This window comes from Alligator mississippiensis, chromosome 12 (genome assembly GCF_030867095.1).
Source record: "Alligator mississippiensis isolate rAllMis1 chromosome 12, rAllMis1, whole genome shotgun sequence".
NCBI classification, from domain to species: Eukaryota; Metazoa; Chordata; order Crocodylia; family Alligatoridae; genus Alligator; species Alligator mississippiensis.
The window spans coordinates 12,050,930-12,077,222 of record NC_081835.1 but is presented as its reverse complement, the minus strand read 5'-3'; the positions used below and the strand labels follow the sequence as shown (position 1 = coordinate 12,077,222).

Here is a 26,293-nt window from a genome sequence, read left to right as displayed (position 1 = left end):
GATTCTTCCAGGGGAGAGATGCACAGAAGAGAAGGGTCTGCCCTCCAAGAGGAACTTGAAGAAAGTTAGGTACCCGAAGGTACCATATTTTAACTCTGCTCTTCTGCTATATAGTTTATAGCCACAGTAACCACAAGTTTGTTCACGTATGCCAAAAAACCACACAACTGAGGAATATGAGCAAGAGCAGCAGCAACTCTTCAGGTAAGATCCAGGTTTAGAAGATGGATCGTGTTCAGGCCAACTTCTGAAGTAACAAGTATTAGTCGTGTTCAGTAGATGATAAAAAGCTGTCAGACTTCAGACTAGCTACTCCTCCTGCTCACTCCACACTAGTGTATTTTAACTTCCTGCTTGGTTGTGAAAAATCAAAACAAGACAGCATGTGCCTATAACCCACAGGAACACACCAAGTCACACTGCAACTTGAGGAGTCAGTTAAATGTCAATACAACCCTCAAAATGTTAAGTTTATTGAATAAAGCTGAAGAGCAATAAACCAACAATATGCATCCACCTAAATAAAAAAAAATTCACTTATTTACAAAGTTCAATAATTGTATAAGTTGTTCACATGCAGAGGTTAATGTGAAGGTTAACAGTTGGTAGTGTTTGGATGCCATAAATGCTAAAAGCAGTGAAGTAGATACACACCAAACACATCAAGTTCAGCTATTAGCCAGTTAACTCAGTGACCTGGTCCCCATGTAGACTCACACATTCTAATTCAGTTTCCTTATTTTAGGCACAAGCAAAGTTGCTAAATAAAAGTAACTGTAGTAGTTCATGGCAAACTAGTCACTACAGCAGCAAGTTAATATACCCTTCTCTACAGCACCAACAAGAGTATGGGATTAATTGAAATCATGCCTCAGGACTAAAAGTGGACAAAAAAGGTTAAAATGCAAGCCTAGTTTGTAAGTGGAGGCAACATGTAATGTCTGTGCAACAGTGCAGTAGTTTGTACAGAACAGTAAGGCCATGACAGTCTAAATTAAAAACTGGTCTGTCTTGTACACACACGCAGAGCAGACTCAAGTGTTTTCAACTAAAGTCTCTGAAAAAATACATTGCCTAAATCTACATTTAGGTGCTGCTTTAAAGTTACAGTGAAGAAACAAGCAGGTGTACCATATATTTGTATATACTACACTGGACTACATTGACATTGTTGTATGAACAAACCAGTCTTAACAAATCTGTCCCTTTAAATATATTGAAGTCACCGAGAAAGTAAAGCTACAAAAACATTACAATCTTTAGTTTATACTTATTTCTTTATACGACAGAAGCTAAATCAAGAAAAAGGATCAATTCATTGGCTCTCTTGTGCTTCAAGACACAGTAAAACATTTCATCTTGCCGCCTGCAGACTTTGCACATGATTACATTGAGAAAAATCAGGCAGGCCTAGAGTTGTTTCCCAGCACCAGATGAAACTGTGCCCAGCTATTCCATGAGAAAGACGCACACTAGACAGTTACACAGATATTGTGCTGAAAGTCGACAGTATAGACTTGATTAAAAGAAAGACCCAAACCCCCTGTAATTTGAGTGTCATGCAGCAGCTCAGACTTCACATTCTGGTGTTTCAGACAGAGATAAAAAACTTAAAGCATCCGGAGACAAGAAAAAAAAAAAAAAAGAAAGAAAAAAACAACGTGCATTTGAGCAGTCTTACATTCCTAGCAAATTTGTTTAGTCTGCTGGAATACATAAACATTGACATCTTTTGACAAAGCAAATGCATTTCCCATTCCCTATGCAAGTTTTAAAACAAAATGAAAAATAGATACAAATAATGATCTTGATACAAACTGTTTAACTATTTGGGTTTTCTAACTTATTAGAAAAAAAGTGGTGTTTAAAATGACTGGATCATCTCACAGCTGTAGAAGACTAGTGATGCTGATCTAGTGCCTTGTGCTTCCCCCCCACCCCTTTGCAGACAGTTTCCATTTCTCAGGCTTACTATATATACACACACACCACATGCATTTGTGAGATAACAATAAGTTAATATCCCACATAAAGTCACGCCTTAAGGTTCTCCAACTACCACGTGTGGCATTAGAATCTCAATGCTGTGCAGTGTCAGCATCCTCAAGCCACTAAACACTAGAAATAAAACATTCTATTAACATTTGCTGAAAAATCAAATATAAAAGCCTGGCCATGAAAAACCAGAACAGAAATGTACTATTTCTTCGATTCAAATATGGTAGAGATAATTTTAAAAAGGCTCCCCACCCCTGCCCCCACTGTTTAGATGGCTGTAAAACAAACCTTTGTGCTGACTTTATCATGACAACTCTAGTTCATTCTGTGACAGAATAAAAATACAAGTCTTCAGCAGTGCACATGGGAAATGAACTGTGAAAAAGGCAATTTCTTGATACAGGACTATTGGGTAGTATTTCATCATGGAGGGAGTGGACAATTGAGATTATGGCCAACTGGTACAGGAGACTCCAGGAAGACTTCAACTTCTTCGAGATTTTGAATGCTGAATAAGCCACTGAAGCGTGATATCTAGAGAGAGCGAGAGAGAGAGCGAGACTGGTGAACGTCTTTTATTTCCACATTATAAAAACAGAATCTGTACTAAAAATTCACTTTCCTTGCCATTATTTTCTAGAACACGGTAAAAGAGTTCATTTTCTGAGACTAAGAACAGTTAAGGGCTGGATGCTGCTCCATCCAGAAGGAAAGGATATTGAGGGAAGGCAGCAGCTTCTTAAAGGAAAGGAAGTACAGTTTAACAGTTCTGGTTTGCCCATAGTCTGAGAACTAGATACAAGCAGTACACACTAGTCCCTTCATATTACAACAGTCCAGTCTGAGGGGAGACTGCACATAAGCAGAAGGGGAAAAAATGCTATTTGGGAAAGGAAACTGGATCCCCACGATATTTTATACAAGTCAGTTGCCCAAAGCATTCCAGCCAAAGCAAGCTGGATGCATCTGGTTAAAAAAACCTGACCAAGTTCCACAATCTACTTATTTTCACAGTTGCTTCTTTGAAAAGAAAAAGACTCGGAAGAAATATTAACTAGGAGCTGCTACAGAGAATACCATTTGGCCTGGAGAGGGCTAGCACAAGTGGGTAAAAGAAACAAGACATGGCAAGTGTCCATTTCAGGCAGGTATTCTTGATCATTATTCTTCTGTGCCAAATCTTTAGGAAAAGAAACTAGTCAGAGTAGGGTTTTTTCTATAGCCTGGTCAGCTGTGTTCTCATCAAGCCACAACAAACTGTGGAAACCCTGTAGAAGGATTAGCAGAGTACAGACCAGAGCTTTGAGGACCTCAAGATCCTAGGATTTCCAAAATAAGCCAAGTTTACCAGTACAAAAACTGGCTAACAAGTTTCTTTCCTCTTCTGAAGCTCTCTCACTAAAGTATTGCAAAACTAGGAGGTCTCTAACCTATTCTGAGGCCTGTGTCTGCCAGAAGCAAGAACATGAGCCTGGGAGTCAGAGGAGTCTCCTTTCCACTCCAAGTTCAGCCACAAACACCTTTGGTGGGCACCCTTCAAATCTCATGATTCAAGCACCGCTTTATGCTCACATGGACTGCCATTCAGAGCCCTAGAAAGCAGTGAGCCTAGTGAAACCCTTAAGAGGGTCTGTTGTCACCATCCTGAGTTAACTGTACAGCTCAATGAGGAGTACAACTTTACTACAATATACATGCATTAACAGCCAGAGAAGCAAAGCAGCCCACATTTTCCCCGCTACAACACCCTTTAGGTAGGTTATATGAATCCAAGTTTGGAAGGGCTGATCTTAGAAACCTGAAGATCAAAAAGAGTTATTCACATGGATTAAATTGGTTGTTTTGGTACCTTTATAATATGAAACCAAGTTGCTCATTTGGTCACTATGTTCTGGTCAGGTCCTACCCAGATGGTGAAGCGAGATGTCATAGTAATTGCCACCAGGCAACATAGCTTCCCACATGCTGACAATGCAACAGTCTGTCCCTAGTCACAGCACTTGTCACGTGAAGTCATAAACGGCCTTATTCCTCAACTAACTGGCTGCCTAATAAACTCCAAGTGGGTGGAACATGAAGCCTTCTGTTCCTTGGAGAGCAGACTGCAAACAGCCTCCAATGTCTAGCATAGAATAAAAACACAGATCTAACTCATCAGTGCAAACAAATACCATTTCAAAATGCAAGCAGAACAAGTTCCCATGTATTCTAGTATTTTCATCTTTGTAAAGTTGGAGGAAGCCTGAAGACCTGGATAGTTTGCTTTCTAAACTGATCTTTCATATGCAGGTGCTGGCTAGAATATTCTTAGACAAAAATACTGTTACCAGGGTCAGCTTCTGCAGGACAGGGGTCACTTACTGATATGTGATGTAGAAATACTGCATTGCAATATGCAATCAATTGATATTTTGTGGGTACTAATGCACTGTGGGGTAAGCCAGAATCTGTAAGAACCTGATTCACAAGTCTTAGTGCCCCAGATGGCCTAATGTTGCAAACCAGGGCTGGCAATTATTTCAGCTAGATGGCTGCCTAACGAGACATGAAGGGCTTCCCCCCCATTGACAGGTGCCCTGCCCCCTGGTCATCATCTTGTGACCAGACATCCTGCACCCTAACCTTGGCCACTGGGAGTCTCTCCGCTTGCCCAAGAATTACTCTTGGGGGGGGGGATGCAGAACTGCTGGATGTGTGCGGTTGAGGTGTGGGGCATGTCTGTGGGTATGGTGGGCAGGGGAAAAGGGAAAGGGAATCAGCACTGCCTACCTGGCTCCCAGCATGCTACAAAAGGGCAGGAAAACAGCTGCTGCAGCCAACAGCAACAGAAGTCTATACAGGGGTAGGGAGGGACACAGGACAGGACAGGGCCTAGCCTCATATCACTAGCTCTTAGTCTGCTCCACACCTGTCCAGCAGGAGTGCAGCCAAACCTGTGCTGGCTCCTGCTGCTTTCCTCTCACACACCTGCCCAATGGGGCTGCACCAAGCATATGCTGGCTCCTGCTGCTGCTCTCCCCTCTAGTCTGTCCCTGCCTGCCCACCAGGGCTTTGTAAGCAGCTGAGCTCCTTCACATTCCCCCCTCCTCCCTCCATCCACACACTCCCCTGCCCACCACAAGCAGGACCAGAGTGAGCTGCAGGCAGAGCCTACCCTGCTCCCTTCAATGCTGCAACTTCCCCCCTCCCTAACTGCTGTCTGGAGTGCTACAGCAGGGACAGGAGTTGCTGGAGGCTGGGGAGGCCCAGCAGCTTCCTAGGCAGTGGTAGTAGCAGAAGCCCTGCTCAGAAGCTGTGCCTGCTGGTAGGGGAGGTTGGGAGCACAGCATACTCTGCCCCAGGTAGAGTGCAGCAGGGGCCAGATAATTAATTGGTGGGTGCCCGTTTCCTGCCCATGGCCTTTATTTTGCCCACCCTTACTGTAAGCAGAGGGATTTCTCTGTTGCCCACTATGCAGAAGCAGCACCTAAAACTTGCTGTACGGGGGCGGGGGGGGAAAAAAAAAAACAAAAACAACAAAACATTTCTATACTGCAAGCAGCAGACTGTGGGATCTACAGAGGTGCCCAAAACAGCAGTTTGAGAATAGGACAGCAGGAGCTTGTTGGGTGGCTTGGAAGAAAATAGAACTGCCTTGATTTGCAGAAGCTATTCTGTGTAGCAACCCCTTACTTGGCAGGTCATAATGCTGATTCCATTAGCTCAGCTAGTTTATTTAACTGGAAGTCAGTATTTTTCAGAACTGCTCACCAGTAAAAACCATCACCTAGCATAAGAGTTATATTACTGCTTTTATAATGTGCATACTTAACCATGATTCTGAAACCCATTACCTATTTTCCAAACACCACTAAGAGGTTAGAGTGTCTGCTACTAATTTAAGAAGTCTTTTCCTGATCCAGTCTTTGACAGATCCCCATAATGATTGGCATTTCTGGGTTAATAGTTACCTATATTATCCTTTTCTTTGCAAGAAATTGAATAGCAGCAAATTTCTCTATCTTGAATTGCAGCCAGATTCCTGAAAAAAATTGAGAGAAAGAATGTGTAGGAACATTTCATTATTAGTATAAAATGTACTTTCCTATTCTATTCTACATTAGGCACTTATGCTAATGGAGGCTAACAATTTCCAAGACATTACTGCTTGATCTCTGTGCAAGCTTATTTGTTTCTCTATTGCTTTTCATATTACAAGCTGCAACTAGGAAGACACCATAGCAACAAGCTGAAATTTACAGGTTATTTTTATGGCTTAAGAAAAAGAAATTTAATTTTGTGAACAAGCTTCTGGGTAAGTCGCTCTTAATCACATTTTCTAATACTTACATCTTTTCAATTAGCTGTTTTTCATCCAAGGCATTTGGAAGGTCCCTCTTGTTTCCAAGTACTAAAACCTGGAAACAGTAATAAATAGGTGATGGAGTCAACAAGCAAGATGCATACTGTACTACAAAACAGACCCACCTGTCACTTGCAAGGCACTGCATAGATGTTACTGAGGCAGGGCTAAGGCATGCATGTCAAACTCAGTCCCCACAGACCAGATAAAGGGCACACAACCAGTCTGCAGGCTGGACTGGACCCATGCAGAGACACAAAAGAGGGCCAGTCTGGTGCAAGCACCTGCATCAGCCCCATGTGCAGCTAATGACAGTCTAGGGCTTGTTTGTGGAACCAGCATGAGGCATAGGCTGCATACAGCCCCATGGGCTGGCTCTGGTGTGTGGGGCCAGGCTGTGGGCCCAATCCAGATCAGCATTGTAGCCAGTGGGCAGGGCACTGCACACAGTATGCATCCTCAGTCCAACCTCACGTGCCATGCATGTGCTGGTCCCAATGCAGGGCTCACACTACATGCAGGGCCAGCATGGGGCATGTACACTAGACTGAACCTGCATGGTGGCTCCAGTATGCATAAACAGTTTGTGGGCCTGACCGAGACAAGCCCTAGAACCAGTGCACAGGGCCAGGCCAGCATAAGTGCTGCCCGCAGCACAGGGTCAGCCAGAGATTCACGGACTAAGATCCATAGGCCAGATCGTAAGGCTCTGGGGGCCAGATCCTGCCTGCATCTTTGACATGCCTGGGCTAAAACATTCACACCGTCTCCCACTCACTGGAATTATGGCAGTAAAGCCTCCAAAACACTTAATCCCCAAAGCCAAGCCAAGACTGAGAAGAAGTCAGAAGCATTTCCCCCAGAAGCTCCTCCAAGACATTTGCCCAAGCCTCCAGAAGCTGCTATTAGGACAATCATCCAGTCTTACTTCACTTTGCTTTTCAAACCCACACTCTGGGATGTCTGTTTGCCTTACCTTTCAGTTTGATCAGAGAAGGGAGCCTTTTAATTGGTTGCCTATTTGGTCCCAGAGTAAACCCAGTAACCAAAGATCTGACAGCTACCTATCTTTCCCATGAGGTTTTGCATTACAATTAGCATACCAACTTCGTTTCGTGTGGCAGGACCATCTAGAAGCCCGAGTCAAAGCAGAGACCTATTGCGCAAGGCACTTCATGTGCACACGATCCCAACTCCCCCACTAGTCCTGAGGGGCTTGCTTGCATTAGCCACTAAATAAGAATGAAAAAATAGGAGAGAAGTCTAGCCTGAAGCAGAAGAGATGCGTCAGAAAAATGCATTGGGGAAGTCATTACTATCTGCATCATATCATTTCAAACCTCATATTAAGCTGTCCAGTTAACCAAATCTGACTGGAATCTACTAGGCCTTCACCCAAGTGCATGTGATGTGGAACATTCACCCTCAAAGCAGAACTATGCATTACTTACAGGGATTCCTTGTAATTGTGGTTTGTCTAGAAGATTATGCAGCTCATTTCGAGAGGCTTCTATCTTTTCACGATCTGCAGCATCTACCATGTACCTTTAAAAACAATTTTTTTTAAAAAGTAATCTTTCAGTGACTCAGACAGGCCTACAGGCTATACTCTGCAAGGTACCATTAAACATGATCATTTTATAGTCTCAGACTATTTTGTTAAAAAAAGGTGTAGTAGAAAGCGTACACATTCTTCTCAGTAAGCAGTCCCAGTATTTAAGAGTTGTAGACTCAGCTACATTTTTGTCTCAACTATACACCTAGGGTCAGGCAGAAGATCTCTATCTGCCAGAAAGGAACATGCAGCAACAAGGTCTCAATTTTCTCTACTCCCCTGATGAGAAGTAGAGACTGAAGTTGAGTTAGCTGCTACCATGTTTTAAGATAGAGTTTACCCAGCTAAGTTTCTCAGCTTGCTTGGCAGTTTACAAACAAAGATCAAGCAGCCTAGGGAAGTCTCCACTCACACAATAGCATTGACTCCTCTGCAATATCTCTCCCACATGCTTCGGAACCGTGGCTGCCCTCCTATATCCCAGATCTTAAGAGAAAAAAAAAAAAGTTTAAACAAGCTATTTAGTCAGAGAAATAAGTTTAACACATTACATCTCATGGGTATTAAAACAGGCACACTGAGGCAGTAGATAGTATCTTGTCATTTTCTACTCATCCTATGTTACCAATTTTTTAAAACTAAAGCTATTTCTACTGCGTGGAAGAAGCTATTTCTAGTGACGGTCACCTCTTCATAAACCTCCTCTTAACTTAAAGTTAACAGGACAGGCTTGCAAACCCATGGTAGAACAGGAAATAGGCAGGCCAGTTCAAGTATTAAATTATGTGCAAGAATATCTGCTTCCAAGGTAACAATATTAGTTAAGAGTCTCCTGAACAATGCAGGCTGACATTAAGGCTGGTATGTATGACATTTTACAACACTGTTCCACTGCAGGCTGGAATGGCAATTATGCTAACTAAATTAATGTTTTACATGCTAAATTAGGACAAGCCTGCTTTTTCTTTTTTAACTAGCTGTACACATTTTCATACAGAGGGGCCCAAAAAAATTGAAGGGGAGAAGAGCATGCATTTCATTGCCATCCCCAGGCACCTGAATGAGTTAGAAAAGAAATGCATTTGTAATTTCTCTACAGCATTTGCAGCTCAGACAGCAGAGCCACAGAGGAATCAGTAGGTGGTAGGCAGCAAGGGAGGGAGAGTGAAGTGATGCAACCAAATGCAAGATCAAAGAAAAAGCTCAAGTAAAAGATCAACCTGGTTTTCTGAAGACTCAATTTACAGGGCTCTGACTGACTAAACTGGATTACTCTTTTACAAGCTGTTTTGAAGAGTGTAGAAAGACTTTTAGCATACCTTTATTGTGACATTACCCTTGGTAACCTTCCTCATGTTGAAGCCCACCGTAGGGATCATATCTTCACTGAACTGGCCTGACTAGAGATTAAAAAAAAAAAAAAAAAAAAAAAAGAAAAGGAGAGAAGCAGACATTAGATCTAGCCACAAAGATAGACAAAATGTTTAAAGTAGATAATCTTCAACATTGATTTTTACAATGTACAAGTAGGAAAAAGCTTACTATTTGTCCTCAGAAGACACGATTTTAAGTGCACCAAGTACTGGGGTACATGCATAAATACAAGTCTCATCTTCCACTTCTAGCCATGATTTTATGCTGCTTCTTCAGATCTGTTCAAAAGTGCCTCATCCACTGAATACAAGTAGTGTCTCGTTGGCAAGTATCCATGCATTGTTAAAGCATATGGAAGTAGTGCCTGGCTAGACAGAATAACTGAGTGGCTTAGCTATATGAAAGACATGCCAGTATTTCTTGTAATGGACCTGGGGCTTCTAGTTGTGCTGTATGGGAACTCACTGCACCAACCTGGGAGCTAGGTTCATCACTTCAAGACATTTCTTCAGCTGTGCAAGAGATGCCGTTGGGCAATAAGTAAAAAGGCTCTCAACTCCAGTTTGAAAAAGAAAGGTGATGTGGGGGGAGGAAGCAGGTATCTTTCAGCTCCTTTAGGTTACAGAACAGTAACTGGAAGAACCTGCACAGCCTTTAGCCTCATGGCAGGGAGGGGAAATTGCACAATTCCAAGCGTGTTCAGAAAAGCAGGATTAGGGTGCGTTTTGAGATGCAGAGATTAGGCGAGGGTGTATGTGTGTGCATACACATCTAAAAGCTTCACGGTTTGCCAAGTGTTATATCAGGGATCAGACAGGGACTTGCAAATTGTGCGTCTTAACACACCATTGCCTCTTTTAGCAAGGTGTATAGAAATTTCCTACTGTTCCTTTAAAGCCTGGTGAGTAGTGAGAGGCAAGTAACTATTATAAAAATGCCAAATTGATCAATACCTATAGGTTCCAATATTACTTCAAGATAACCTGTGAGTAACATGTACAGATTTCCCCCACTGCCCTCAACTTAGCTAGAAGTTACCTACAGAGGACAGCTTCCTAAACTCAGGCCTCTACCAGCAAGTGTCGTTTGTAGTGTCGGAATACAAGTCACTTGTCCCGTAGAACCAGGCCAGGACAAGGGATTCTTAGAACTTGCCTCCAGATAAGAAGGCATCCCGTTATTTCAAACTACCCAATTTTCCCTGGTTGCCTCTGCCAAGAAGCAAGATGCCGTTCCTGGACCCATTAAAGTAGCTAGATGTCTGCTTATACTTGTATGTAGCCACCAAGTTAGAGATGTAAAGGTCTGCTGTGGAGCCTGGCCCCATTTTTTTTTTTTTTAAGTAGTTCTATTTTAGGGAAGTTATCTACCTGAAAAGTCAATGCGTTTCTACTTTTCTAGGCAGAGATTTCCTTCTCTTTCACCAATTGTTCATCAGTAGCGGCCTTTTTCCAGGGCAACTTTAGACATCTTAACTTTCTTCACGTCTCAGATCTGAGTGAGGCGTCCTCCTTTCATTATCCAATCTAAGCTGCTCCCAAAAAAGGACAGGATTTTCAAGTCCTCATTATGGCTGAAGCAAACATCAAAAGCCCATGAGCCATTCCAAATGGCTCAGAAACCTTGTTTTCATCAAGTGGTTGTTCAGCCCTTCATAAAGTCAAACACATTAGAAAGGCTTCTCCAGTGACTGCCAAACAAAGCACTAACTTTACTAGTTTCAAGTCATTCAAGGCCACATTATTAACACCAGAGAAACCTCCAGTGCTTATCATCCCTACAAGAATGAAAGTTTTCTACTTGTTAGCACCATCTTCTCCCCACCCTTTTCTAAACAAGATAATGGATGAACCCCACCCCACCACTTCTAGCCCTCTCCCCCCCAAGTCTTCCATGTTAAGGGCTAAAGGAGAAATAACTGGTGTCCCTTTGTCCAGATAAGACTTCTCCCAAGAAGTATTCTTCCCTGCTTCCAAAGATCAAGCATCTCTAGCAAAGATTCATTTAACTCTAAAGCCTTTGAAGTGAAAGACATGCCCTGTTCATTCAAACCCCTTCATATGCTCCTCATGATTTATCCTCAGGAAATAAGCCTAAAGAATGTCCTAAACCACACTCTGGTTAGTCTTATTGCGCTAATATTCCACCAGCCAAATGCATCATAAGAGCCTGTTCTGACAACAGAAACTTGCTGTACAAGATAATTGTGCATCAGTATCCTATTTAGCAAGATAGCTATTTGAAACTACTAGGTCTGCCTTTCAGAGAAGCACAAAAAACTATACTGCTTGCTAGTGACTGCCACCAATATAGCATGTTATTCTTCAGCTTAAACAGAGTGCCTTACCTTCTACCTGTAAATAAAGCTTCTCATTCACATCTGAAAGGTACAACTATGCTCCCATTTACCTTGGGTAAATTTCAGAGCCAAATCCTTATCAAGCCTTTGTTTCCATTCGACTCTTTTGGAAGTCTGCCATAACGCATATTACCCCTTTTGTCCCAACTAACTGATGTATAAGTGACCACTCCTCCTTTCAAACTCCAAAGGAAGCAAGCCAGTCCCACCTGCTTATTCAGCATCAAGTGACTCCAGAACGCAAATATATTTAGGAGCATTTTGTGGCCATATAGGTTGCTGCATGTTTGTTGAATATGGTTGAAAGGCTCCAGTAAAATTCCATAATAAATCTTTAAAACTACACCAAAAATATGAGGTCTACTCAAGTCTACAGGCAGTTTGTATCTATAGCTCAGATGCAGCCTCTCATATCCCTACATCTAACTAACTATTGATGCTTCTAGTTTAAATTGACCTCAGTGGAATCAAAGGGCATTTGTACACATTTGCTCTTGGCTGCTCTTTTAAAAAAGTGCCCGGCGCTGCAGCACATACAACTGTGTAAGTGGCAAAACGTGCATCAGTGCTAAGGAAGTGGCAGCGGTGCGCTCCTGAACTAAAACAGTGGAGGTGTTTCAGTTCAAAAAACACCGCCACCATTTTCTGCACAGACGCGCATTTTGCCACTTATACAACTGCATGCAAAACAGCACAGTGTGCATCAGCTAACATGTGGAACAGACTCAATTAATCAAGTCTGCACTGACCCGCTGGATCTCCAGTGTCGTGGGATGAAAACGTACGTGTATAAATGCCAAAGCTTGTATACTCCAGCAGTAGTGACAGCTATGCTAAATGGGCAATCACAGTTTGGTCCAAATTTGGTGAAGCCGATATTCGAACTCTAAAATCCGATTTGCAGCCCACCCATCCCATCCTTGCTGGAGAAGAGAATCCCAATATATTTCCTCCAAGGTCAAGAGCCTTAGCCATTTCCTACGCATATCCTTCCAACTAAATCTGAAGGTACAACTCCACCCGACACCCATGCAGCTTACTTCATCCTCTACCCTCCCTAGACTCCAACAGAGTTTCTCACAACTGCTCCAAGCCTTTGGCTTGCTATGTGTTACTTAAGCATTTGAGGCACTATTAGGACAGAATAATCGTGACTTTCCAAGATGCTTTCAGACGTTCACTGAACCAGCTGGTTTCAACCAGCAAGCTGGACCCTATGTTGATAAGTATCATCTGTACGTGCCTTCAGACTTTAGGCAGTTTGGGATAGTAACTGCTGCACTCCTAAAAATCTGTTGGCATAAACCAGTGACAAGCAATTCCCAGCCAGTGGAGAACTTATCTCCAAATAAACTATTTTGGGAACACTGTATGGCACTCACCATTTCATCTCTGATCTAACCAAAATCTAGAGTAAATATCAGAGGCATGTTGACAGCAGAACTTAAGACTCATTACAAGCTACAGTATGAAGATGACTCTCCACTGACCCAAGTTTCAGCATTTCATGATTTTGCCTCGTAGGCTACCTCTATTTCTGAAGCAACTATGAACCATGTCCAATTTAAAAAAAAAAAAACAAGCCAGCCACTCTTCTGCCCCAACCCAAGTTTTAGGGTAATCTGTAGTGCACTGTTTGACCATTAGGGTTATATAGATAGACTTCATCTTCAAACTGCCCAATCTTTCTACAACGCAGAATAGAGGAAAGTTAGTTAATTCCATAGAAGAGATTTAGGTTTTAATAACCAAGTAAAACTGACTTTGCTGTTAAAGTGACTATTTCATTCCTTGCAGCTGCAAGGTGCAACATCCATAGCCTGATAATACTCCTCAAAGACAGTTCACATTAAAACTACCACCTACTCCAAAAGGCTACCTAGAAGCTCGTGCTCAGATACTCGAGCTACAATTGATTAATTAGATTATCCAGTATAAGGCAACAGTACCATTTCAAAGACAGCTATTCTGCTAGCCACAAGGCAGTTTCCATATACTTCTAGCAACAAAGATATGACTTGAATATTTTCTTGAACCCTTTTTTTTGTCTGGTTTGTGTAAACTCACTTACGTAGCAGCAGAACTATTATCAAGCTTATTCACCATTCTGCTAGGTGCAGTACAATACCTGCTGCAGCCATTACAAGTTCCCATGAATACACCTTTCTGTTACCGAATGCGCCGAGGCATTCCAGAAGGTTGCTCCAGGCCATCGTAGGATTCCAACTTCAACAGGACCTTCAGAAAAGTTTCTGCTTTTTACCAAAATGCTTCCCCCTTTAAACAAGCCTTTTTACTGGAAGAAAAAACAAACAAACAAACAAAAAAAAACTCAGCTTGGTTTGTAGGACTACAAGCTTTGAAAGCTGCTCTATTGGTAACCTTTAAGCTATCATCTAATAAAAGTCTGCTTCCCTGGCTCTAGAAATGCCTCCCTGAATCCTGCAAACAAGACCCATAAGTGTGTTGCATTCCAAAAAGGATAGGAAAAAACAAGGAAAGCTAGACTGGATAAAAATGATTTTAAAAATGTAGTTTAAAAAAAAAATTGGATTTTTTTCCCCAATTTAAAATCCTTTTTTTTTTTATTTAAAAAAATCAAAACATATATTTTAAATGTAAAAAAAAACCTATATATACTATGACATGAATATATTCATTTAACCTTCTTAGAAAAAAAAAAAAAAGCTTAATAAATAGGTCACAACAGGCCATGGACTATATTAGGGGCCCAAACTTATGGGGTTCCCAGAGGCTCTTCTGTAGATTAGTAAAGTTTAAAAAAAACCACTCTACCCAATGGGACCCAGTGCTCAGTCTGGAAGATCCCATTAAGCAGCTCTGTGATGCTTAGTTTCAGCTCTCTGAGAATTTGCATCTCCAGAGATAACATCCTTGTTAACAGCAGTGTATGGAGATGAGAGATGAACAGACTTGATTACCTACCCATCAGCCCTCATCTCTCTGCAAGTCTGTGTACGCAGTCAAGCCCCTACCTCCCTCTACAAATGCAAAGTTTCAAGAAGTTAAATGAATAAAGGCTATCAAACAACAAGAACGCACTTTTTGTAGAAAACAATGATTAAATCAAGGCTTCCTGACCAGCGATTTAAAATTGATTTGATTTAAATCAAATCCACCCTAAGGGAAGCTTCACATGTCTAGTTCAGGAAAATGACATACCACCCTGAAGAGTTAAGGGACTTCCTTTCCTTCTTATGAAGAATGTTTTCTTATGACTCATAAATCACTTGTCAGTTTCATCCATAGCCCCCATTATTCCCATTTTACAGTAAAGGATCAGTTATCGCAGCCAAGGTCACAAAGCAAATCCAGGACACTGCTTAAAAAAACAAAACAAAAAAAAAAAAGATTCCAGCTTGGCCAGAGCCAATATCCTGCTTTGTTCCTTAGCTGTCATAACTTGAAAAGCGAAAATACCAAGTATTTTCATGCCTTTCTTCCACTAACTCAAGCCACCCCTACCATACATAACACAAGGACCAGAACTCAGTGTTGCTGACTACCTGGCTGGTCAGCCAGACAACAGGCTCAGATACTAGGGAAACTAAAGAAAGAAAATTTTAAAGGATAGCACTGCTTCAAATTTCAAACTTCTACAAAGCAGAAGCCAACTCTTTACCAAGCCAAGGTGTCTGACACTGTACTGACTCAGCTACTGAACAAGTCCTCCTGCATCTTTACTACAGTGCTAGATAAAGAAAGCAGTGACCTTAAATTACAAGTTAGTTTGTTTCTATAGAGTACAGGTGCAGCGCATTTATAAGCTCATATCTGCCTCCCATGGTGTACTTACAGTAGTATTCAAGCTGGAAGTATGGACATGCATGCAGTGTGATCATGGCTTCTTTAGGCAGCACCCGATTTCCCCCAGTACATCAGCTTTACATTCTAGCAATTGTGCACATCATTATATGACCTCATTTATGCAGACAGTAGTTACCAACACTTCTGGAGATCCACACACTATGGTTCTGGAAGGCAAGTTGCTGAAACCTTTGCATAAAAGAAAGTTTTCCTTCCAATTTAATGCTTGGATACTCTCCTCCACCTTCCCATACTTTGGAGAGCATAGGGAAAATTAGGATTAAAAAAAAAAAAACAAAACATTCAGCTACTGAGTTTTTTTAGAGCAATAACATTTAAGCCACTTCTGGAGTTTTCACTCTATGCCCACAAAAAAAAAATACAAACCAAAACAAAACAAAAAAAAACCACACACTAAACCCAGAGTGCTTTCTACCTTGTTTGGTAGAGCCAAGTCTGAGAAAATGAGGATTTATATCCGTGCATACAGTTTCATCCCGTCAGATCTTTAAGCACTAAGTCTCCATATCTTACCACACTTCAGAAGAATTAGGAAATGTGAAGATAACCTTGCCGTGGAAGGAGTTCCAGTGAGCCACTTGACAGGATGTTTTCAGAAACTAGTTGCAGGTCAGAGGCAAAGGAACCCATTTAGCCATGTTCTCTGTAGCAGACAAGGTCTCTCATAAGCTTAGGTTCATTCCTGCACCATTTTAATAGCTCTCATGCCCCAAGACTCAATTAGCAGTCAAAACCTGGTTATTCTGATTTGTTCAGTTATATTCTTCAAAGCATGCAAATGCTTTTATGAAGGCTACAGCAGAAGTGTCTCACCTCCCCCATACCTTTTTTAATGGGAGGGAAAGAGATAGAGCATGTGTAAGAGATGGATTCAGCCTCACCTGACAGGCAGTTAGGATGAGGCTTAGAACAATATACTGCATGCACAGACCTTCAAAATTTCAAGTTTAGAGAAAAAAAAAAAAGGACACTCAAGCCCCTCAAGCCCAACTGGCAGAGTCCAGTTCCTGCACCCTCCCATTATGAAGTCACCTGTGCACATTTTAGGAAATTTAGAATTGGCCCCCAAAACTCATAATAAATAAGGGAGAAATATTTAAGTTCCCTGATAAGCATTTATGTAGAGTCAGATCATTTAAGCAGCACTACAGAGCTACCTAACTAACTAACCTCCAAACAGGCCACCTACTTCCCACACCCAACTGATGGCCTGAGTAAGGTACGATGCAGATTGAGTGCAAAGGCTAATCCCGAGCAGCTCTCCATATTGACAATTATTCCAGAGGTACTGTGAAGCCCCAAGGAACAATTCAGTCTAGACATACTTAGGAGTGTTACTATAGAAACCAGCTAAATGAATGCTGGATTGCCAAGCAGGCCCAAAAGTTTTCCTAATGCTTCATCTACACTTATGCGAAGCACCCAGCATTACATATGCTGCGGTCTATCCAGTTTACTTGCATGGATGATGTGCATCCTAGACAGCAATATAAAGAGCAAATGGAGCAAAAAAAATAATTAAAAAAAAATCTCAAGCCACACACTGGAGAAAAGTAACTCATGTTTACACTGCAGATGGAATCCAGGTTGCACTGTTACAAGCTGTAACACTAGGTTTTCTACAATATACACTAGTAGCCTTGGAAAGTCTGTATTTAGACCTTAAATATTTCAAGTAAAGCAGAATACAGGGCTGCACCTTAGAAGACTTCTGTGTTTAATACGGTGAGCCAACTCTGTACCCTGTTCATTCACGTGTCTGCACACACAGCAGGCGATCAAGACTTAAACCCTTGCTGAAGATCAGGCTCTTGGGTCATTACAGCATGACTTAAAACCTAAGACTCTGTTAGGAGTAAACAAAACCCTGCCAAGAGGCCACAATTCAAAATTTAGGCTCAAATCCAGGTCTCCAACATATGGTCCTGGATAAAAAAAAGTCATGCAAGTCCTAGTTCTCAGAGGTACTAAGCACCCACATTTAACTCAACAAGATGGATAGATCCTGTACTGATTCAGCTCAGCAGCCTTATGCTCAGGTCTTGTCCAACAAGAACTGCTACACAAAGCAGTGCAGGAATCCAGGAAGCATTTCATAGCCTGCCCAAGGCTTTATGCAAACTAGAAGTGTTCAGCACCACTCATTTTCCCCACTCATTTCTCCACCTTCAACACCACTTTTTAGCATGGGGGGGGGGGGAAGAGAGTGGGAGTATTTATGTTTTGTTTCTTGTGAATTAAGACAATAGCCTCCAAGGTCCCATTCCAAAGAGAGACTGGTCATCCTCAGCAACTAGCTATGGGCCACCTGGCCCACAGACCAGGTAAGAAACCCTATAAACCGGATTCTAGATTCTCCATGTGACACACAGTGCAAGATGCCCCTGAACAAAATAGAGCACAGCTACTTGCTTGCTGGTTTTGGGTGGCTCCTCAGGAGATGGAGGGGTGCCCACAGGCGAGGATTTTTCAGAATAACCACCAAGGCCTTGAAACCTTTTTAATGCAGCTGCTGAAAGTGAGGCTTAAGTGACAGCCACCAGTGCACCTTGCACAGAGGCCAACTAGTAGTTTCTGGGACCATACCTACCAGAGCCCTAGAATGCCAAATTAATTTTCCAACAGGAATTACTAGTGGGTAAAACCCAGAACTGTAGTCCTAAATTCCATCCAAGTCCAACTTAAGGCATCTATGCTGCATAAGAACCCTTTATCCACCCCTTCTTGGATGGGGTGAATCAAGCCTCCCACTCTGATGCTGCTTCTGTGGTCTGAGATGCAATGATTTAATTCTGAAGACATCACTGTTCCAGTATGATGAACCAGTTTTAGTTGTGACATCTGCTTCCTAAATGAGCAAGGTACTACAGGTGTGTCCCACACCCAGCTTATGATTCACAACTCAAGGCAGGAGTTTGACTCTTGCAAAATAGAGCTCAGCTTGGTAAGTGCTATGTCACCCATGACAGAAAGCAGTCTGCTGCCAGAACTAGAAGCAGAATTGCTTTTCAGTACTCGTATTTATCCAGTGTAGCATTCATCTTTTACTTTGTTCAGGCTTCCTGAATGATCAGCCTCATTTGGTCAGACTGAGAAGGCCACCGGCTTTCTCCAAATAAACACAAGGGTTAAAAACCCCTACTGCTAAGCTAAGCTTGTACTTAACAAGTCACTGAAAGAAACTCTTTCAAATTCTGGCTAGACTTCCCTATTGGCCAAAATGATATGTGCCTTTCTATCCAAGAAAACATAAGGAAAAAACAACCAAGAAAACCTACACAAGGAAAGGGGAGGAGAAAAAAAAAAAAAAGCAAGCAAGCATACATAAAGCAAGGTTTGTAAGCCTGGACTTCCAAGCTAGGTATCTTGTTTAAGCAAGCTACTTGAAAAATGCATACTTTGCTAACAGTAAAATGAACTCTGGGAAGAAGCCTTTGGATCCCCAAAGGAGGGATACAAATGTATTGGTAGTATTTACAAAGAGCATGAATACAAGCCTTTCTGCATATTGTCTCTTCATGGCAAGCATTAGCATACACAGTCATGCTTTGCAGTGAGAGGGAGCTATTATGCCTTAAACAGCAGACAAAACTAAAAAACAACCCAATCTAAGTATTGGTAGTTGAATACTGTAGTGATGACATTACCAACAATATTTATAGGAATTTGTAATCTTCTCATCTCATAGATCCCTCATGCTATTCAAGAAAGAACTGTTAAGGCATATGTATGCCAGCTTAATGTTCATAAGTTATGAGATCCTCTGACAAACACTTTTTTAACCTGTATTTACAACACAAGTTACACCTCAACCTACGCTCTTGTCCAGTTGTACTATGGAAGCTGTGGAAAGCAACTTGGTTTCCACACTTTTTTCCATCTTCTCCAGTTTTGGGTCACATGCATCTGCCTACCTTTCTGCCGGCTAGACTTGCAGCCAAAAATGCAAGCATGCTATGGGTTGCAAAATGTTCACAGTTGTGTTGGGGTACAAATGGCTGTAGAGTTTAATGCAAGACTGAAGTATGTCATCTTGGAGTTAGTAAGCACTAGAATTCCTGCTCCCTCCGTGTCTCAACAATGTGTTTCCATTGTCTTTGTGGGAGTCAGCAGTTAGGGAAGTGTACAAGATGCAGCTGTTTCCAACTTGGACAAGTACAGCAGCATTTGTCTGCAATTATAAGAGCAAAAATACTTGACTTTTATCCAATCAGAACTCCAGTGGCAGTGGTGACATTTTCACCGTGAGCTTCCACAGGTCATTACATTTGCAGTAGCAGCTGAAATACATGTAAACATAGTCCTGGATGCCTAACAGGTATCAGCTGTTCATTGTTGCACACGACCACTGTTTCAAGTTTTTGGTTAGGCATGTGCTTGCTTTTAGGCTAGGCGCACAGCTTGGTTTGAATTGACAAATTACTGCACTGTTCAGATCCAGAAAGGCAGCAATTAGGGGGAGATCAATGCCAAGATAAGCCATTTGACAATCCTTTGCCAATCTATCAATTGCCTATGAAAGCAGTTTCACTGGCCGTTGAAAACAAGAAAGTATGTTCTTCTACCCTAGGAGTTCCAGTACACATGGTAGTAAAGATGGAGTAGCTTTTAATCCAGTGATTTATACTGTTTAAAGGAGGAACAGGGCACACAGATAAGATCTTGGGTTCAATAACGTCTACACAGCTGTAGATCAGCTCCTTAAAGCACAAGGCAGACAAACACTTGTTTCACAGAGCTACTTATGAATCATTCATTAGTGTTTATAGGAAAAATTGCTCCATCAACTGTTTGTTACTGCCCAAGCAAGATTCTCAATACTATTCAGCCAAACTGGCTCATGTTATCTTCTAGATGGATATAAAGGTGGTATGACTCAAAAAAGTGGGATGATTTAATAAAATTTAAACAGATTTTATGCAACATGCTTGTGGGTCCACCCTGTCTAGTGCTTGAATGGCATTCTCCTAAAAAAATCAAAGCTATTACTGTTTTCCCCAGACACCTACGATTTCTTATAGTTTCCTCACACTTTACAAAGAGAAGCCTGCTGCCTCCAGTGACAGAGCCTAAAACTGAACTATTCTGCAATAAATAATTTTAGAAGAAGTCGGAACTATTAGATTTACATAAAGCCCTTTCAATGCCATTTTGAGACGAGTACCATTCGAGCTTCCTTTTGATGTACTCATTGCTCCTATCTACCTCAGCTGGGGCAATAGTTTTACCATTTTTCAGACTAGTCAGGGGGTGCATTCATTAATCTGCCATAACTATGGTGCATGAAGTTTAGTACATGTATTAACAGGTATTAACTTAGTGCTCCATAAATTGGTACTACTGAGTACTAGCACAATTTAATGCTTTTTTGATGTTTAATGCCCACTGGACTAATCTACCATGCATTAGCAGTTTGCCACGCATACTAATGCGTAGAATTAGTCCAATGGGCATTAAGCATCTCATGTAGACATGCCCCATTACTGGTAAACACTAGCTTAGCCCAGTGGCTTCCCTGTTTCATTGCCTACTGTGCTGGCTTAAAGCAATTCAGAAGTTAGAAGTCCCATCTGGTACAGGACCTGGAGGATTTATACCAAAGTCAAAACAGTAAACAAATCTCTAGCCCATAGTAATTTTGCCCAATCCAGGGCAAAGTTATTCTTTAAAGCCAGCCAGCCAAAAAAAAGGGGGGGGGGGGTGAAAGGAGGGGGAGGTAAAATTACCAGTGGATGTTATGTCTACTTCCACCTCCTCCCTCACCAACTATTGGCAGAGTAGTCAATGATTTGCCTCAAGCAACGTAATAGTGGCCTAACCCAAAACATTTCATCTAGACCAGGCAGAAAAGCCCCTTTAAAGATGTGTACTAGTATACAAAACCAACACCAATTATACTCATGTATATAAAGGGCCTGTATGAAAATTATTTTACACGTATCAGAAATCTAACAGAATATTTTCACATGCTCTGAGCAGGGCTGCTGCAAAGCCATGATTCTGGGAAGCATATACAGTACCCTTGAAAAGGAACTAGAGGTGCATGCGCCGTTTTCCCCCCAGACGCATCTTGATCTACCAACAACATGAGAGTTGCACTAGCTTAATGGGTATTTTTCTCAATGTTCTTTGAGGAGTAAGTATACAAACATTAGTTGACAGACAACTTGGGCACCTCCCTTCTAAAATGCCCTTCTTTGATGCACTTGGCCAGCTAATCTTTCCATGAACTAGACAAAATCTAGTCTTGGATACCAAGGACACCCACGATAACCAAAGGCTGAGGAGAACCTCAAATAAATCCAGATTTTATTCAGCTACTTCAGACATGCCCAGACACCAATGCCCTATTCTTTAATTTCAGAAATCAACTAACACTTTACATTTTATAAGAACTGTTGACTCCATTTTTTGTATTTTCTTTTAGTTTAAAAACTTCTCCTTAAAGTTTACAGCCAAAACACAGTAGCATCAGGCATAAAGCTGGTATCGGTTGGTTTGTTTTAAATGCTGACAGCCAAAAAAAAAAAAACCAAAAAAAAAAAAAACAGCCTAGATAAGAGACCCCAATTTGTAACCACCTCAGTATCCAAGGGCATTTTTAAACATGCTCTGGGGGGCATGTGTAAAAGCTTTGAACAAGCTTTAGTTAAAGCACCCCCACCACAGGGATGCTGATTTTGAAGCAGGGGATGCTGATGCATGAGATGCAGAGGCTGGCTGAAGTGTGTTAATTAGCATCCTCCAGCAGACTCTATTAATTACAGTCTGTTAGAGCAGCTTCTGGGCACTTCTACAGGCACCCTAAGAGCTCAGCTTAGGAAAAAAGGTATGTTGAAAGGACAACAGAATCCTAACAGCTAATACATGCTTTCATTAAGAGTTAGTTACTGTCAAGTGAGGAGCATAACACTTAGCATGTGCTTGATATCTGATCCAAACTGTTAGCATCAAGTAAGGGACAAACAGGATTCTTCCTCCCCTACACCCATTTTCCAAAATTATCAGTACAGTATGATCCATGAAGAATGTTTTCAGAGTAGAGGTTCAATGAAAACCTATATTTACACAGGATGGTTCTAGATTTCAGGCTTTGTGCAACACGAATCTGTTCTTTCACTTGAAAGAGTCCATGACTAAAAGGAGTATGGCTGTTGTATCCAATTCAAGAGGGGAATACGACTTGCAGCTTTAGGACAGCCTGTTCAGAAGCAGCAGAGATGTAGTCAGCTAGAGATATTAAAGGCACTGTAGAAGAGATAAAGACATTGTAAGCGATGTTTCAATTACTAGCCAACAGGAAATACTGGAAGTCTTAAGAAGCCAGATTTAGTGAAGCTGCATCTGGAGGCTGGAAGCCAAACTACTCCATGATGTGGAAACTATGGCCCACAACAGTGTTCCTGTGCGGACTAATTTACTCACGGAAAATTTTCATTACATTCAGTACCTAATCAAAGAGACAGTGACTAGCCTGGAACATTCACAGCAAAGCAGAAGCTCTATTTGGGTTTTTTTCTGCCTCACATGCCAGCTGATTAAGAGTTAAATAGTATCTAAAAAAACCTGAGCACTTAAAAGTCTGTAGTTATGTCCAGTTACAAAGAGGTCAAGTGCCAGTTTACACTGGGGGAAAGGAGAAAAAAGAAAAATCAATATCGGGCAAAAACAGCTCTGATCAGTTTAGGACACGTCTCATGCTTGGTGCGCTTTCCATTTTGAGTGCGATTAGCAGTCAGATCAGAAGCCCATGAACAACTTGCACTGATCATTTTACCTGATTAAAGTTCAATACATGTAGTTACAGGAATCAGATTAATGCAAGAAGCTCGAGTTAAATAAGGACTTTATGCCCTGCACACACTGCAAAGAACTGTCAAGGCTCTGGCTCCTATCTGGTCTTAGAGAGCACAAAGCATGTCCCTGAAAACCAAACAAACCTTTTAACATAAATGCAGGGCATGGGTTGCATACTTACAAAAAGGAATCGCATAAGGTTTTTTGTATATTTTACCCAGATACTTATTCCTAGCATCAGAATTGCTCAGGTCTATTCAAACAAGGCAACCACTACCTCCATTCAACCTACAGTTGACTCGTGTTTGGTGCTCGTGGACAAACTGAACATCAGGTCAAATAAAGGCAAAGCATCCAAAATATTATTTTAGATGGCTTTTAAGCCACTACTGTGCAACATTAGGCATGAGTAGCTCTGCCACAGACATGTTGCATACCAGTTTAACAAAAGCCACCTAGGAACAGTTTTATTAGCACATTTAATAGTAGTTATCCCCTCCTACTCCTACATGAAGGGGGAAAGGTTTAATTATCTTACCAAGAAATCATCAGCTAGGAAGCAGGCTAGATTCTGTCCTGTGGAGAAGTTATTTTTCAAAAAAGTATTATTTCTGCCACTTGATGTAGTTGCATACTCCTTCACCTTCCCTGAAGATAAAATTGAATATTTTGGTCTCATTCTCCTTATTACAACCAACCCTGGCTTCTCATGTTCACTGCAACTACAGAACCTTTGCTGTTATGGTGTACTATTGAAGAGGGGAGAGAGAAAGGGGCAGACCCAGACTAATAACCATGGCAGGGAGGACAAACCCTGGTAGGCTGAACTCTTCTTCCTATCAAGAATATACAGAGGACAACCCTTTTCAGTGCCAGTTCCTAACCACCTGCAGATATAGCATGCTCGGTCTCAGGAGAGCACAGATTTGGCGTACGTTACCTTCACTCATTTAAGCAATTCCACTTGTGGGAAGCAAACCTGAAGAGGTGCTTCACTATAAGCTTTCCTTAACAGGTTCTTCTCACACATCTGCTTAGCTTAACAAACACAGAGGAAGTGTTACTCAACAAGACTAGCTTCATTACACATCACATGATGCCCGGCCAGAGCAGTCCTTCTTGATTAGGCAATGCAACTGTCAGAACAGGAGTCAGTTATGAGCAATATTTCATTACAAAGCCAAGTTCTTCACTTACCAAAAAAAAATATATATATATATTTTATATAAACAAACCAAAACTCTAAAATGAAAACTAGTAAAAACTCTGCTTACCAATGACTCAAACGGTGACTTTGTTTAGAGACAAAACACTTAAATAGAAAGATGAACTCCCATCTGAGCACAGCTGAACTCCTTCATAAACCACTACCCTGCAAACACACAAGCTCCCACATGCATCGAGGCTACAACGGCTCAACAGTTGTCTCGGCCCCGCAGGTCACACAGACGCACTTCAGCTTCCCCAGGTCAAGGGATAGCTGCCCGCAGACACTTCTTCACTGGGATTGTGCGTCCTTTGGTTCCTAAACTGTGTGGCTTTCAGTGCTTTAGTGTTCATCACACACACACACACACACACACACACACACACACACACACACACACACACACACACACACACACACACGGCAGTCTCCGTGGGCCGTTCAAGTGTGCACACGCACGTGTTTCTCGGGGGCAAGCCCCCGCAGAAGGACACCACCCCGGGGGGAGAGGGCAGCCCCCGCCCCAAGAAAGCATCCTGCACCCCGGGAGGTCGCAGACCCGGCGGAACAAAGCTCCCGGCTCCCGGCGCGGCTTGGGGCGCGGGGGGGGAGGGGGCCGCGCTCACCGCGATGACGTTGACGAAGGTGGTCTTGCCCGAGTACTGCAGCCCCACCAGCGTCAGCTCCATCTCCTCCTTCCAGAAGAGCGAGCGGAACCAGTCCAGCAGCCGCGACAGCAGCGCCAGCATGATGGCGGCAGACGGGCCCCGCGCTGCGGCCCGGCCGAGCCCCGACTCTGCGCTGCACCGCTGTGTGCTGCGCTGCGCTGCGCTGCGCCGGCCGCGCGGTCATATGACGGCGCCGCCCGCCGGCAAGAGCGGCCCCGGCCCGTCCCCGCCGCCCGCCCGCAGCGCCCCCTGCCGGGGAGGACCCGCGCGCTCCGCCGGCCCCGCCCGGGAACCCCTGCGCCCCAGTGCTGCTGGCACCCAGGCGGGCACGGCCGCTTGGCGCGGGCTGTTACACAAACAAGAATTACACCACTAAAAATAAATTATTTTTTTTCAATGTCTCTGAAAAGGCTTCTTAACCTGGAAGGGGAAATCCCACCTATCTGTGTCCGAGAAGGCAGTATTCCTGAACCCTCCGCGCGGTTGGGTGGCGGCTTTAAGCCCAGTTTTTGGAAATGGGAGTCCTCTGCCCAGCTTGCCCCGAGGGCCGCATGGGTACGGGCGAGCAAAACGGGGGCACAGTGGCAAGCACTCCAATCTGGTCTTGCACTGAGATTGGCCGTGCACCCCCTGGAAACGCCAGCCGCACAACTGGAAGGCAAGGTTCCTTGGGTGAATTTGATATCTTTTATTAGACCAACCCAAATAGTTGGAGAAAAGTTATTAAGCAAGCTTTTGGGTTCAAAAACCCTTTGTCTGGCTAAGGAAGTTTCAGCACTTGGAGGACACACCAACTGCTGAGACTTCCTTAGCCTGACGAAGGGCTTTTGAAGTCCAGACGAGGGCGCAGGATGTTTGCTGGTAGTCGGGCGACTGATGGTTCTGGACTCTTGGATTTGGAATTAGTTTTGGCTCGTTTGGCCTCCGATACAAATTAAATAAATAAAACAAAATCTGGGTCTGTGAAGGCAGTTTTCCTTAAGCATTCCCGGGGATAACTGTTCTTCTGGCATGGTTTAGTACCCACTGAGGTGTTGGGTCTTAAAGCCCATTTTATGGAAGTGGGAGACTCCTCCCTAGCTTGCTTCTGCAGCCATATGGCTGAGGGCAGGCAAAACTTGGCGGCATCTGAACCCCAAGTCTC

At 42.6% G+C, this 26,293-nt stretch overlaps 1 protein-coding gene and 1 long non-coding RNA gene across 2 annotated transcripts; both read right to left on the bottom strand.

The window, feature by feature from the left end:
* Positions 1-434: 434 nt before the first annotated feature.
* Positions 435-25,320, bottom strand: ARL8B (ADP ribosylation factor like GTPase 8B). The gene is made up of 7 exons (XM_059715835.1): positions 25,108-25,320; positions 9,215-9,295; positions 8,308-8,381; positions 7,792-7,885; positions 6,328-6,395; positions 5,949-6,019; positions 435-2,532 (listed from the first exon to the last, which is right to left on the bottom strand). The coding sequence occupies exons 1-7, from the start codon at positions 25,228-25,230 to the stop codon at positions 2,483-2,485; spliced, it is 561 nt and encodes a 186-aa protein (XP_059571818.1). The 5' UTR covers positions 25,231-25,320; the 3' UTR covers positions 435-2,482.
* Positions 21,759-24,537, bottom strand: LOC132244509 (uncharacterized). Its single transcript, XR_009456029.1, has 2 exons — positions 23,813-24,537; positions 21,759-22,725 (listed from the first exon to the last, which is right to left on the bottom strand). It is a non-coding gene; the product is annotated as an uncharacterized LOC132244509 (long non-coding RNA).
* Positions 25,321-26,293: the final 973 nt, after the last annotated feature.